The sequence below is a fragment of the Chiloscyllium plagiosum genome, unplaced genomic scaffold, assembly GCF_037043375.1.
Source record: "Chiloscyllium plagiosum isolate Xiang-an unplaced genomic scaffold, Cpla_swu_hap1 HiC_scaffold_17, whole genome shotgun sequence".
In the NCBI taxonomy this organism is placed as follows: domain Eukaryota; kingdom Metazoa; phylum Chordata; class Chondrichthyes; order Orectolobiformes; family Hemiscylliidae; genus Chiloscyllium; species Chiloscyllium plagiosum.
The window spans coordinates 56176136-56191737 of NW_028270155.1; the positions used below are offsets into that span (position 1 = coordinate 56176136).

General features: G+C 36.2%; 1 protein-coding gene across 2 annotated transcripts in view; it reads right to left on the minus strand.

The window, feature by feature from the left end:
• Window positions 1-15602, minus strand: part of ranbp10 (RAN binding protein 10) — a 164709-nt gene that overhangs the window by 37185 nt on the left and 111922 nt on the right. Inside the window, exons 5-9 of one of the 2 annotated variants that reach the window (XM_043707073.2) lie at window positions 13873-13895; window positions 8861-9045; window positions 8649-8788; window positions 4772-4880; window positions 3894-4042 (exon numbers count right to left, since the gene is read on the minus strand). In XM_043707073.2, the coding sequence (XP_043563008.1) occupies window positions 3894-4042; window positions 4772-4880; window positions 8649-8788; window positions 8861-9045; window positions 13873-13895 (606 nt within the window). The remainder of the gene's footprint in view (window positions 1-3893; window positions 4043-4771; window positions 4881-8648; window positions 8789-8860; window positions 9046-13872; window positions 13896-15602) is intronic. The other variant, XM_043707074.2, reaches the window with a different exon arrangement.

Here is a 15602-nt window from a genome sequence, read left to right on the forward strand (position 1 = left end):
ACCTATGTCCACAAACATTATCATCTTACATTTTATAAATACTGCAGTCCGGTTCTACAGTACAATAATACATGGCATGGACAAAGGTGATTGTAGATAAAAGTCATGAATCGACTCTGAAATCAAACTGCTGGCTAAATTTCTGACAGTCAGGGGAGGGGAGCATAATATGCATCAATTGGTCTGTGGGAGGAATCCTAATTTACATTCTGTGCTGTGCAAATGATCTTGCTCTAGACTGGTCTATAATGATGAATTTAATTTTGTTCTGCAAACTTGAACACAGGAAGAATGGCATTCATCAAGATCAAATTCTCCAAGAAAATTCAGAAAGCTCTCAGACATTAGGGAAGAAATTCTAGAGATAACCTTTAAATCCTGTACTATAAAAGTGGGGGCCATAAACAGTAAAAAGGTCTAGTTTCAATAGGGTGTAACGTAATAGTGGATCACCAACATGGTGGTCAAATTATTAGAGTCTACTATCATAGTTAATGGAGACTGATTTTAAAATTTCAGAACTTGAGCCATTACAGAAGGAAATGAGGCACCCCTATACCTCTTATACTCATGTGTTTGACAGTTATGAAGAACAGATTACTGTAGATGAAAGGTAAAATAAATTAATCCAAAAGGACCATGCTTAGGTGATTTCTATACCAGAAAAGATCCAGTGAATGAAGAGATTAAACAATTATCTGCCTCTGACTGAGACACAGTGGGCATATCTATTTTGTTTCTTTTTGAGGGAAGTGGGGAGAAAGAGGAGATCTTGTGATCGTAGCTCACAAAGCCATTAAGGTGCTAGTACACCATAATCTGATTAGATTATGCAAAAGAACTGGTAACAAAAATCTTAAGAAACAAGAAGCAGAATCTCTTGCGACTATAAGTTTTGGTGTTTGCAAAGAAACCAGAGGTAATTAAGCAAGTGATTGGGGTTATTTGCTTAAATCATTGACTGAATTGATATAAACAGAAAACTGATGTATGGAAAGAGTTGTAAGACTGAGTAGTTAATACACCTTATCCACAAAGTAAAGGTACGTTAATTAGATCTGAATTAATGTAGAAAATAAATTAAGAGGCAAAATAAAGAGAATTAGACAGTTGGAAGGAATTTGGTGTCCATTCAGCAATGTCAGATAAGGAATAGACAGACTTATCAAATAGGCAAATATATAGAGAAAAAGTACTCCCAGTGAAACGTCCAAAGTTAAAGCAAGACCAGTGAGTTGGGATGAAAGTTTCAAAGAGCAATTTGAAGATCAAGATGTTAGTGTGGACACTTAACAGGGGGACAAATGTAATCCAGAAAATTCTCTTTGGATTGTTGGCCACATTCACAAGAATGTAGGTCGACTGACATAAAAGCTGCATTTCTGTAGGGAGAAGGAAAAAGTAGTTTTTGAAACTGCCTATAGAAGTGAGTGATGTAGAAGCTGTAGAAATTAAACAAATATGTTTGTTGATTGAATAAAGCATCAAGTGCATCTCAGTTAGATCTGTCTTACTGAAAGTATGCTGGTGTCAACAGTAAACGTATTCAGCAATGTTCTATTGGTATCATGGAGGGAAATTCTCAGGCATGTTTATGATGCATATTAGTAATTTTCTAAGGAGGGATGTTTCAGAATTCATTTAAATCACTATAAATAAGATTAAAGGTAGACTTTAATCTTTTTTTGTTGAATTTACCTTGTTCCACAATGACTTTGATAATATTCAATTGGTAAATTATTCTAAGAATGCCTCTATAAACCAAAATTTTGCACTAGGCTTTAGGGATCTTTCAATATATAGGGTTAAACATCAAGAAGAATAGATCTGGGGTAACCTTGAAAGTGTTACAGGAAGTCCCCAGGTTATGAATGTCTGACTTATGAACCGACCTCCAGCTTCTCATTTTTAAAAGTTTTTCTTAAAAATCCGACTTACCTACAATGTTTCATCGTAATGAACGGGCAGACCAATTTGCCCATATCTGTTCCAACTTAGACACAAATTCGGCTTACGAACAGCAGAAAAAAAACAGAACTCATTCGTAACCCGGGGACTTCCTGTACTCACATTCTGATATATTGTTCTAGAGGTAGGGGAGAAAACAAATTGGAAAACTAAACATGATTCAGTTGGTGGTAAAGTATACTGGTAGGGGAATACTCTACTGCATATCTACAGATTGAAAACTTTTTTCTTTCAAGGCTGTTCCTCTCTCACTGTACTTGCCTGCACTAGAAAAAAATACTGTTGATGGTGAGTTAATTGTAAGACTAAGATTAAGAATGCAGGAGGTGGTGTATAGATACAGCAACTTTGAGAAAACTGAAACATTGGATAAGGAGGAGGCAGACATTTAATATGTTGTATTCTATAAATAAATCTCATTAAGTAAATGGTTGACATTTGGTTTCTTATTTCATCAGAAACTAACAAAATAAAAAAAGTTAAAAGTACTTTGCAGAAACATTGCTTCTCTAAGAACCAATAGAAAACGGAATCTCATTTGTAAAATATTTCAAAGGAAGTTCTATGCAAGATGCATTGAGAATAGTTTACCTATTGACTTATAAAAGTCATTGTTCCCTGGGGAATAATGTAAATTCAACAAAAACATTGACTGAGAAAAGGGAAGGCTTGACCTTGTTAGGGTAGATGATGGAGAGAATTTTTTTTTTTCGAAGGTGAAATGGATTGATACAAAAGATCAACTGTCAAATATTCTATGTGAGGAAATAAGACTGTGAAGGAGAATGCTTTGTATTATGATTTGTTGCATGGAATATGGAAAATCACTTCTTTTCCTGAGTTTTGTGGAAATATGTTTCCATGCTGCAAAGTTTTGATTTATAGAAGAGAGAATATGTTAAATGCATTAAGATTATACAAGATATACAGAGGAACCTCGATTATCTGGCAATCAATTATCCGAATTTCGGATTATCCAACAAGATCGCAAGGCCCCGATGCTTGGCTAAACTATGTTATCCGGCATTCAATTAACCGAACGAGATACTCCCCACCTGTGTTCTTCGGATAATCGAGGTTCTTCTGTATACAAGGTGGTTGAGGGTATTAAGCACGTGTAAAAAGACACTTCTGGATTACCATGATGGTTATGGAGGTGGTAAACGTTTATAATGTTTGAATTTAATTTGGACTTATATAGAGTAAGCAAAAGATTGGAATCTGGTTTTCTACTTCATCGCCAGGCTTTAAGAAATTTAACAATTATTCTTTAAACAGTCATTTTGTGCAGTGGGTTACATTTCTGCCTGAGCAAAAAAGTGAGGCTCAAATCTCAGTCTAGAACTTTACAGCCAAGGAAGGGCTGTACATAATGCTGCTAAACAAGTAGCAAATCAACTTGTGAATCCTTCCAAAGCACACCAATAGCAATTGTTAAGAGTGGGAGAGTCATGATCCAATGAAATTGGAGTCTCCATCGTCTCTGTCTTCATTATTCACACCTCTACAATATGCTGAGTGTTTGCCGGTCAACTCAGTTAGCTAGGCAGCCTACATGGATCAGATTAGTACCAACAGCACAGAATTCAATCTCTGTTCCCTCTGTGGTGTCGTTGAGACCTGTCTTCTCACTCAGCCATGGTGCTGCCATTCAGACAACTCAATAAGTTTACTTAAGCAGACTGCCCATATGCTAAGGTATCCTGAAAAAACAAAGTTTGCGATGTCTAAATGAGTAATTAATTGATTTGATGCAAATCCAGAGAGGTGGAACCAGATGATCTTCTCATTTTACCATTATCAGATAACGATAAAACTAAAAACAAAACTGTGTATGCTGTAAGTGACTTTTGGGGATCGGGGAAGGATTCTTTCCCCATCAGTATACTGCCTAGACTTAAGAGCAGAAATAGTCAGCAACATACCTGCATTGTTGAGGTGTGAATTATTTGCTCCGTGTCTAGGGCTCATATTGGGTGATCCAGGATAGCTATCTTGAGACTTTGGACTACGACCACTGAAACAGCGCACTTCACTGTCTGTACCATTCACCATCTCCACAAACTGCCGACACCTATACAACAAAAGCAAAGAATACATCTTCAGCAAAAAGGAGATTCAAAATGAAAAGACAAAACAAATGAACTCAGAACACATCCCATGAATGATTTTCAACTGCCAACTATCCGGTTAACAAATACTGCAGTAGACAATAATGCCAAAGAAACTGGAGTTGTCCTTTCTATGTACAAGCCCACTTGTTGTTGAAACAGAAAGTTACCGACACATAAAAATCAGAGTTCTACACTTGATTTTTAACTTGTAATTTTCAAGTACAAATGAGATACAAACTAATATCAAGCAACCTGTCATCCAATAAAGGGACAAAGGAGACAACTTAAAAAAAAGCACCAACTTTTGGAGGGCTGGAAATCCATTACTACTCTTCCTAGCGCACCGAACACAGCTCCATGTTGCCATGTAGACTCCCACTCCTCTGTAATTCACAACACTCCCTTCCAACAATAATACAAATTTCCAGCTCGGCTTGTTCATGAATCTGGTAGATCTCTCATACTTCAGTCTCGCAAGCTGCTCACTCATGCTTAACAAGCAGTGATCAGCTCATAGGGTGTTTCTAATGAGACCCTAAGCTGAAAATGATTTGTCCCCCCAGTGAGTCCATCAGGTGTGTGCCATTAATGGAACTCCGCTATGTACTGACCTTTGAGCAAAACTCCAACCTAACCCTGCTTACATGTCATCTTCAAACAAACAAATCACAATGTATGAATTTACTTACTTTAACATGAACAGCAAGTTTGGATTACGCTCAAGTAATCCTGGATATAGCTGTTGTGTTGCTTCTATAGCTTCACCCACTCTTCCTGATAAAACTAGCTTTTGTATTCCTGAAAAAGATGTGATTACAGCAATTACTGATACAGTTTCATTCCTACTATTTTTATTTTAAAATGGTGAATCTTACCAAAATGTTATTATATTCATGACTCCATCCAACCTGTACTGGAGGAGAAATAGCACCAGCATGTCAGAAACTGTTAGGAAATCTTTCTCATTTGAAATAGGTTGAACAATGAGACGTAGACTGGACCTTTCAACTAAAAAAGCCTTAGTTTTAATGCCAGTATTCATTGCTTAAACATGGCTTTAAAAATGTCTTGCTTCAATTATTTCCACCAACCATGGTGGAAAATCATTGCAAGCAAGCTTTTAATATTCAATCATGGCATGTAGGTTAGGGTTAGATCACAGGCTAGGCAAGCATTTATTGCCCATCACTAACTGCCTTTGAGGGGGGGGGGGGGGCGGGGGGGGAGTGGGAAGCTCCTTCTTGAACCGAGGCAGTCCTTGGTGTGTAGACAAACTCACAGTGCAGTTAGGGAGGAAGTTCTAAGATTTTAACTTAGGAGCAGTGAAGGATCAACAATTTAGTTCCAATTCAGGATGGTATGTGGCTTGGAGTTAACTTGCAGGTGGTGGTACTTCCACTTATCTGCTGTCCTTGTCCTTCGAGGTAGTAGAGGTCACAGGTGTCAAGATGCTGTTTAAGGAACACTGGCAATTTGAAGTATCTTGTAAATGGTATATGTTGGTGGTGGAAGGAGTTAGATGGAATGTCTATCAAGAGGACTTTGTCCTGGATGGTGTCGAGGTTTGAGTGTTGTTAAGGAGTATAATTTATCCAGGTAAGTGCAGAATATTCATGATCACATTTCTGACTTATAACTCGCAGATGGTGGACAGGCACTGGGGAGGCAGGAGGCAAGTTGTTTGACATAGCCTCTGATCTGCTCTTGTAGACAAAGTATTAATATCTATTGGCCAATTAAGATTCTGATCAATGGTAACACCCAGGTGGGGTTTCACAGGTAACTGATTACATTTGAGATGTGGCTATTACCATTATGTAAGCAAACAACAGCTAATTTGCAAATAGCAAATTAAAGAGAATCCATAAATAATTAATCAGAGTTGGTTGAAGGATGAATGTTAGTTAGAAGAACACCTCTGCTCTTCTTCAAATATACATAAATGAAATAACTCATATCTATCTAAAGAAGAACAATACAAAGCTGTTTAGCTTTTCCAGTCAAGTTGATAAATGCTGATCAGCAAACAGAACTCTATTTACCCACTTTTATAAAATATACCTTAATATCCTTACATTAAACACAAATTTATCAATCTTAAATTTAAAAATCAAACTATCTAGCATTAACTTGCATTTGCCAAGTGAACTTCTAATTTCCATTAACCATACTCTGGCTCTAAGTTTGGTGTTATGGCCCCTCGGCTGAAACAACTCAAACAGTGGAAATAAATAGCTTATCTCTACCTACCGAGCATGTGAAAAATCCTTGAACATATAACTCCACTGTTTCCAGGCAATATTACTCTAGTTTGTAATCTATCCTTTGTAAGTGCATTATTGTAATAAATTTCATAATGCTTGATGCCTAGAACCATTTCTGATACTCCAGGTGTGTTCTAATTAATCAGGACAATAATAAATGACTTTTAACCCCTTGTATTCTCTAGCTATACAGACCAGCATTCTTGATTTTTGATTATTTTCTGCTTCTATTCATGACATTTTAATACTCTACTTACCTGAACCCCAAGTCTCTGATTATCAATTTCTAGTTTTTAAACTCTTGGGTTCAAAGTAGATGACCTTACTTTTGTCAACAATACAATCTATTTTCCCATAGTTTTGCCCATTTACTCAATCTTTTAATATCCTTTCTACATTTATGCTTCCATCCAAACTGTTTAAATGTTGCCTAATTTTGTCATTGGCAAACTATGGTAAAAATATATTGGTATATGCTGCATTCAGTTCCGTCCAAGTCATTAATAAGTACTTGTGAATCCAGCCCAAATCCTTAATACACTCCACAGGTCACATGTTGCCAATTCAGGTACTACTAATTATCCTTATTGACTCCTCAGCTAATTTTCTAACTAGTTCAACAATTTGGTCTCAATTCTACAAGCTTCAACTTTAACTAGCAGTCCTTTACAGGATTAAATACTTTCCAGATGTCCATGTAAATAACATCCACATAGATTTCCCAGTTCACCATTTCAGTCACTTCTCAAAACATTCACTGAAGTTCACTCATGTTATATCCTTTACAAATTCATTCTGGTTCTCTTTCATCAGCTGAAACTCCAACCTTAACCTAAATTCTGGTAATTTCCCCGTGGATGTTATGCTAATTCCCTGGCGTCTAGCTTTTGTCTTTTTAAATCAGGCAGTTACACTTTAAATTTGATGCATGATCTGAAAGACAATAGCTGGAACAACTGAAGTAGTTGCATGGATGATGTTTTAAGGCCCATCTAAGACCTGAAAAGACAACCTCCTGATTCAGAATGAGATTGCTAGCACTGAAACAAACTGACTGTGGTACAGGTTCCTCAGGACCTGTGCAGAGAAGCAAGATGGGCTTCCATAATTCCGATTTACAGCAACAATTTTAAATTGCAGCTTTAATCTCCACCCGAAGCATCACTGCTCTTTATATAGCTCTGAAAATAGAGGCTAAGCTTGGGTTTTGTGTCTGCCTGGGACAGACAATATCTCCAGAGGTAAGTTCCTGATAGCCAAAAGCAAAGCTATATAACACTTAGAGGTAGTTAAAGTCAAAATAATGGATTCAAGATACTGTTGTGGATTTGTTATTCATTACCCACAGCAAGAAAACATTATATAATGCTAAACAGCTATTTTGTAAATGCTTGTTTTTGGAAGCATAACAAAGACACCATTAGTAAGTTGCAGACTCTTAATCAGCTCAATTTCATTGTTTAACACTTCAACATAGATATTTTTTGATGAACATTTCAAATAGTGTTTTTGAAAGTAAATGATAAAATATTCACAATACATCTGTCCATTTAGTTGCTTCCAGCCTGAGACTTCATGTAAAATGCATCCATTTTAATATTCCTACCATTTACAAGAGATATGAAAACAAAATGCAAGTATAAAATAAGTTTGCTCCTGAAACAATTTTTGAAGGTGTTGGTAAAGTCAGCACATCCCAAATTTTACTTCCTAATTCTCCTGACGGATTGAATCTACTCAGGTGGCTGTGTGATTAGGCCATGTAAAATAAATGGAAGGCCATGCTAATTCAAACAACTGAATTTATATTTTTCAATATCCAATTTTCTCTGGCTTAATCTAGCATATATTCACACACTGGCATAATTCAATTGCCTTCAAAAACTTTTAATACATTGATTTTCAACATGCCGCACAGATGTAATTGCTCAGATGCCTGTTTTGGAAACTGGCAGAATTTAATTCCTGTTGCTTTCCAGTGAGTTTTACTCTTGGGTGGCAAGTTGAAAATCTATGCCAGCAGACTGTTTTATTGCAGAGATAGACAGCAACTATTTTCATGGTGAAACAAGGTTCCTATATTTGGATCATTATTGAGTGCTCTCATTAATGTTTTTGTCTGTAGTCTGGAGCTGCAGAAGTTGACTTCAGTGCACCAACTATTACTTTGTTAGGCAATTCCCTCCTCAAAATTCATTTGGCACATACCAATATTGGGCAGTGCAGTTAGCAACTGAGACAACAGGGGACTTAAAATATAAATTTCAAATGTTATACACATACACATCACTGCCAGACTTACGCTGTCTGTTTTTGATTGAACTCTGCTCCTCTTGAATGGTCTGCCCTGTTGCTCTGGCAAAGGCAGTTGCTGTTGCACAGTACCCATGATGCACCAGGTAGGACGACACCATGCTATAAAACAAATTCTCACACAATGAGCTAGTTTAAATATGGTACCAAATCAATCAGCTAACCCATTATGTATGATAAGCAAGGAGCAGCATTTCTTACTTTTGCATCATCGTCTGCCATTCCCCTAGTCTGTCTCCTATAGGAAATCGCTCAATTGTGCCATGAATCTTTGCCCTCCACTCACGCATGTAATCTTCTATGTCAAACACAAATGGCTGCTGGCCAAAATTGGCATCTACTATCTCACCCGGAGTTTGAAGCCCCACAGTTGGATACAGGTTAGGCTGAAAGACAAAAGTAGTGACAATGCTCAAATTAATATTACAGTCAATAACAAACGCAAAATGGAAATCAAAGGAATTTATTAATAGAATTCCTAAATATGAAATTCAACTTTGGTGGAACTTTAGTAAGTACAGTCGTAAGCCGACAACCAATTATACTCCCTAATTTTAATATCCATTCATTCTGCTGCTGCCCAATCTTTGTCCCTGCTAAAGATTAGTTTCACCCTCTCACTTTCCTTGTGAATACTTCCATTCCAGTAAGAGCACTTGAAATTTTCAAGTCAGTATCCCACTATTTTAGCATTACAGACCCCAAGCAATAGGCTGTCACCATTTACAAACATCTTGCATACATAATTTTAAAGCAAATTGTCTTAAATAATATCAAAACAGCATTTGCTAAAATATTGCCACATTTTGCATTTAAACATAACTCTTAGAAAATTTTAGGGATTCTGGTCAGTCAATAATTTATTGTATCAATACTTCTTAGTCTTTAAATCTCTTTTTTCTTGCAGCTGGCCCACAGAAATGTCTTACTGATTGCTTGACACAAGATGAACTCCTGGGTCTGTCTTGAGGCTCTCTTTATTCATGAATCCTCCCTTGGATAGAACACTGTATCCAATGGCAGCAGTATGAGATTCAGATATACTAACAAGTGTGGCATAACTGTTTTATGCCAAAATAGGCTTTTAATTAAGTTACCGAAAATATATTTAAAATAATTGTTTGTGTCATAATTTTACTGTTCACTCTTCAAAAGCATCCTGGAAACATGGTGACTAAGTGACGAGTTAACCTGCCATATTGCTATAAACCTGTATCTGCAAAATGCCTTTTTAATGTAATAAAATGTCTCCAGATACTTTATGGTAGTATTATAAAAATTAATATCTGACCCTGAACCACATTAAGGAATAGTACAGGCATTTACAAGACACTGGTGTTGTTTATGAAGCGAGTGGGGTAGCTACAGGCTCTGTTGTTGGTTTGGAACAAATGACTCTGTTTACCAACTGCATACGAACACATCCACAACACCTAAACTTCTGATAATTAAAGGTTCACTTAAAATGCATTAAATCAGTCCGTTCCTTCACAGTAATAATAAACATTGGTACAGTTACCAGAGTTTGATTCAGAATTCAGCATCTTTCAAACACTAAGTTTTGTACTGAGAAATCCAAATTCCAGAAGATTCCACGCAGTAAACATTAGAACATAAGATGTAGGAGCAGAATCTTGCCTATTGTCTACCCTGCCATTCAACAAGATCATCAGTCTAATTCTCCTCAACTCTATTTTCTTACCTTTTCCCCACAACTCTGGAGTCCCTTGCTGATTAAATTCTGTTAATTTCAGTCTTAAATATACTATTGACCCAGTCTTTACAGTGGTCTGTGGAAGTGATTCCATAGATTCACTACCATCAGAGAAGAAATTCTTCAACGCGGTTTTAAAATGGGAAACCTCTTACTTTGAGATTATGCCCTCCAGTCAGAGACAAGGGAGAAACAACATTTCTGCATGTACCCCATCAAGTTCCCCAAGAATCTTGCATGCTTTGAACGGTTGCCTCTCTTTCTTTTAAATTCCAAATACAAGCGCAATCTATTCAACCTCTGCTCAAAGACAATCCTCCGTACTCAGGATCAATCCAGTAAACCCTCTCTCTACTGCCTCCAATGCCAGTACATCTACCCTTAGTTAAGGGGACTAAAACTTTTCACAGTATTTCGGATGTGTTCTGACCCATGCCTGGTGTAGTTTTTGCAACAGATCTATTTTTACATGGTATTTCCTTTATTGCAACATTCTATTTGCCTTCCCTATTGCCTGAATTTATATGTTGTAGTTTTTTCTCGATTTAAAATATTAATATTCAGCTCAACACTTCTTGATAAAATGCATAACCTCACATTTTCCCACATCATATTCCAACTACTAAGTTGTTGTCTACTCGATAAACCCGTCTATATCCCTTTGGAGATATGATCTTCCTCAGCCTTCCCACGTATTGTGTGGCATTCACAAACTTGGCTATAGTATATTCACTTTCTACATTGAACTTATCAATGTATAATTGTGACCCCAGAATTGAGCCTTGTGGCACTTCACTAGTTTCAGATTGCCATCCTGAAAATGAACACCCCACCCACCCCACCACTCTTTATCCTAATACGGTCTTCTATTAGTTATGCAATCCTAAATCCACACTAGAACACAACATACAAGATCATAGGCTGTTAGCTCATTAAGTAGCCTAATGTGTAGCATATTATATCTCTTCTGGAAGTCCAAATGTATCATAGCCACTGCTTCCCTTTAATCTATTCTGTTTGTTACCACCTCAAAAATATTCAAATTAATTTGTGTGGCATGTTTTCCTGTTCATGAAGCTAGCCTGAATAATAATCTGCATTAGGTATTTCTAAATGCTCTACCATTACATCCTTTATACTTGACTAACATTTTCCCAATGACAGATGTGAAGCTGACTAGCCTATTGTTAGTTTTTTTGTCTTCTCTCCAGTTTAAACAAATTTCATTTACAGCTTTCCAATCTTTGGGATTTCTCCAAAATCTAAGGATTCTTGGAAGATTATAACCAATACATCTATTAATTCTGTAGTTACTTCTTTTAAATATCCTAAGATACATGCTATCAGATCCAGAAGACCTATTGGTCTTTAGTCCCATTAGCTTTCCTAGCACTTTTTTTTGAAGTGATTGATATTGCACGTGTTTACTCTTTACCCCCTTTTTTGAATGCTATTGTATCTTCAACTGATGCAAAATAGTTATTCAGCAACTGTCATTTCCTGCTTCCCCATTATTACTTTCCCAGCTTTATTCTCAAAGTGTCCAATGTTCACTTTGACCTCTCTCTTGCTTTTTATATATTTAAAGAAGATCTTGCTTTCAATCTTGATATTACTTGCAAATTTACCCTCAAAATTATCTCCTCCCTCCATTATTTGTTCTAGTTGTCTTTTGTTGGTTTGTAAACATTTCCTAATCCTCTGGCTCACCACTAATCTTTGCCGCATTGCATGTAGTTTTCTTTCGATTTAAGTACATTCCTTGGAAGATCTCAAAACCTACATTAGTCGTTCTGCTAACTCATGGTCCAATTAACGCTTTTCATGATACTAAGCCATACAGACTAGGCAGATCCCATGTTGCATGTTAAGTTCTGTTGAATATAATGATATACAATTCCAAAGATCACTATTCTCAGTAACTTCTGGGGGCATGAAGAGGGAACTAAAAGAATATCAATTAGGGCTTTGTCAATTTGGTAAAATTTGCAAACGTAATGTCACGTGCTCCCATAACAGAACACACTAAAGAAATTAAATATACAGTGACACCACATACATGTACATAACTAGGTGGATATTTCCAACATTCCAAAACAACAATAATGCATATGAAAGAAAAGTCCTACCTAATATAATCATTCAAATTAATGGATTTGTTACTTTTCAAATATCTACTCCATAATATTAGAAAAGAAACTTTCCAAATAATCTTCGCACAATACTTAACTCTTCACAAGTACAGTTAATATTTATAACCAGAGAAGCACAACTCTCATGGCCTAAGCAGGAAACAACTAACAGTGGTCCAAATTTTGCAGTTCGTGGCAAAGTATCAATTTTTGTTGTTGACTTCAAAGTAAGCTTCCACAAAAACCTAGTGAAATATATGGCTGGATTTCACCTTTCCTTCTACTAATTTCATGAGTTAGTGGGATTCGGGAGCATCCAGCAACAGTGATATCATTAAAAAGGCGAAGCAGCCAATCAGAAAGAACTGTCAAAGACCAAAACCAGGAACTAAACAGCTCTGATTAACTTTCATGTTTTAAATCAGATATTGAAAAATATATTTAATTTCTTTAGAGTGTGTTGTGTTATGGGAGCACGTGACATTACTTTTGCAAATTTTACCAGATTGACGAAGCCCTAATTGATATCATTTTAGTTCCCTCTTCATGCCCCCAGATGTTACTGAGAATAGTGATCTTTGGAATTGTATCATTATACTCAACAGAACCTAACATGCAACATGGGAGCTGACTAGTCTGTATGGCTTAGTATCATGAAAAGCATTAATTGGACCATGAGTTAGCAGAACGACTAATGTAGGTTTTGAGATCTTCCAAGGAATGTACTTAAATCAAAAGAAAACTACATGCAATGCAGCAAAGATTGTAATTAATTGAGGTAGAAGCTGAAATATAATATTTTAAAAACAAATGAATGAATTTTGAATCATTATCAGAACAGCTAACATTCCTCAAATATAAAATTACATTTTTCAGGGCCAGAGAGATCAATTAACATCAACTATGACTTAGCAGACCATTAAAAATCTACTTACATCTCTTTCAACAAGGAAAAACTTCAAGTATTTTTACAACAAAATAAATAATATGAAATGGTGAAGTTCATATTAAATCACTTGATTTCTAAGATTTCCAACTGTGAGACTCTCCATAGCACACCTTGTGGAAGAACAGGAGAATCAATGACAGCAACTTCCACATTTCAGTGTGGAACTGCGCATGCGCTTGAAGTGGAGATGGCTGTCAATTTTACTGAGAAATGGTAACAAATATTAACAGCTTTGCCTGAATTACAACCACAACCAGGTCAGTACATTAAGTGACATAAAAATTTAAAAAGATAATTTTTTAAAAATGGCAGCTAATTGGCTCTTTCCAGAGTGAACTGCTTTCGGTAAAGACTTTTGGCAAAAAAGCACTTTTAAAAATGGATTCCAGTTCAGGAAAAAAAAGTTATTTATACTTACAGGCAGGTCTGTGAATGCTATTCCTGTAAAAGAAATCCAAAACACCAATTAACTTTTTTTTTTGCATAGTAACTACTCAATAGTATGGAGAGCATGTAATCTACGCAGTAGATTTAGCATTGCAGATTTCATTACAGTTACATCAGAAAACAGTCAAAAGGTGGCACTCTTGATCTTTATACAGACCTATATGTTTACAACTAATTCTAATTTCGCCAATCAGCAAGTGTCCAGAGTGAATGTAATTGAGATATGAAAGCTGCACACTCTGCAGTAACTATCAAAAACATTAATATATCAGTGTAATCTATCCACAACAATCTTTTGTTAGCTTAACCTGTATAATTTGAGATCTTTATTTGCTGATTGCCTAGATCGTATCCTTCATTTGCACAGAAGTTAATCCATATGTAATTCATAGAATTGTGCAATCTCGTTTATACTTTCTGGCCTGTAAGTGTGTATTTGATAGATTAGTACCTACGAACGTTAGCTGGTGGTTGAAGAGAAAAAATTGCTTCAGCCCTGTAGGAGCAGAACTCCATGCTGGGAAGGGAAATCCACAACACAATAGTTTGTGATTGAATGAATACATCACGTTTGCACTGTACCAATGACATTCTAATAGTCTGTCACAACCACTGTCTAAGACAAATGTTTTACTATAGAAATAAAAAAATTAGAAAATAGAGTCGTCATCAAGTTCTTCCAAAAATGCTATATTTACCTGGAATCATATAATTATATATGATGGAGGTGGTCATTTGGTGCATCAAGCCACTTGGAAAAGACCTATCCAAATTATACTTATTCCAATGCCTCCATCTTAGGTTTGCAACCGGTTTCAAGTACTCATCTTCCTCATTGAACCTAATTCCACCAACCATTTAGACAGTGAATTCCAGCTCATTACTTAGCACACAAAAGTTTTTCATCATTAAACATCAAATCCTAGTGATGAATCATAGAATGGAGCACAAAATGAAGTCATGAAAGCTCTTGCAAAGCAGACTTTGCTAGCTTCACTCCCGCATCCTTATCACACTGTCCACAACTTTCATTATCTTTGCATTCAAAAGAAAGAAAACTCAGGCTGAAAAGCAAACCATTTCTTTTCCCGCTCTGGCACAAATTTGGTTTACAATAGCATCACTTGTATCCCGTTAGAGGTGAATACAGGTTTGATGTTGGTTAAATCAACTCCTCAGCTCAGCCCTGGTTCCTTCCACCTTTCTTGATGACTTGGGGCCTAACCGGTCTGTCTATCTCTCACTCTGCTTTTCAGACAAAAGAAGACTTGGATGTACTACGTGAAACTTTTCAATGGTCATCTTTATTAATTACTCATTTTTTAAAATTAATGTATTGCTTTTCTATTGTTTTATCATCTAAATTTTACTTTGAAAAGTATGTTTAATGCCATGTTGAACTTGGTGTTTTTGAGAATTGTTCATTGGTCCCACAAGTCCAAAAAAAACTTGAAATGTGGCCTCTCACATTAGCAGATGGAACAAGCCTCTTAGAATGATTTAACACTTTTGTTTATGCCACCATTTATGAAAGCACTCATCCAAACAGTTACTTCAATTTGTCCTGTCACTTCCAAACAGTGTGTAAACACAACATATGACCATTCTATTGCAACCCCTTCTAGCTCATTTTCTTTTAAAAGAAACCTAAATAATATGGATGCAATGTCATACAATCTTCAACTTTTGTGCCTGTGAACC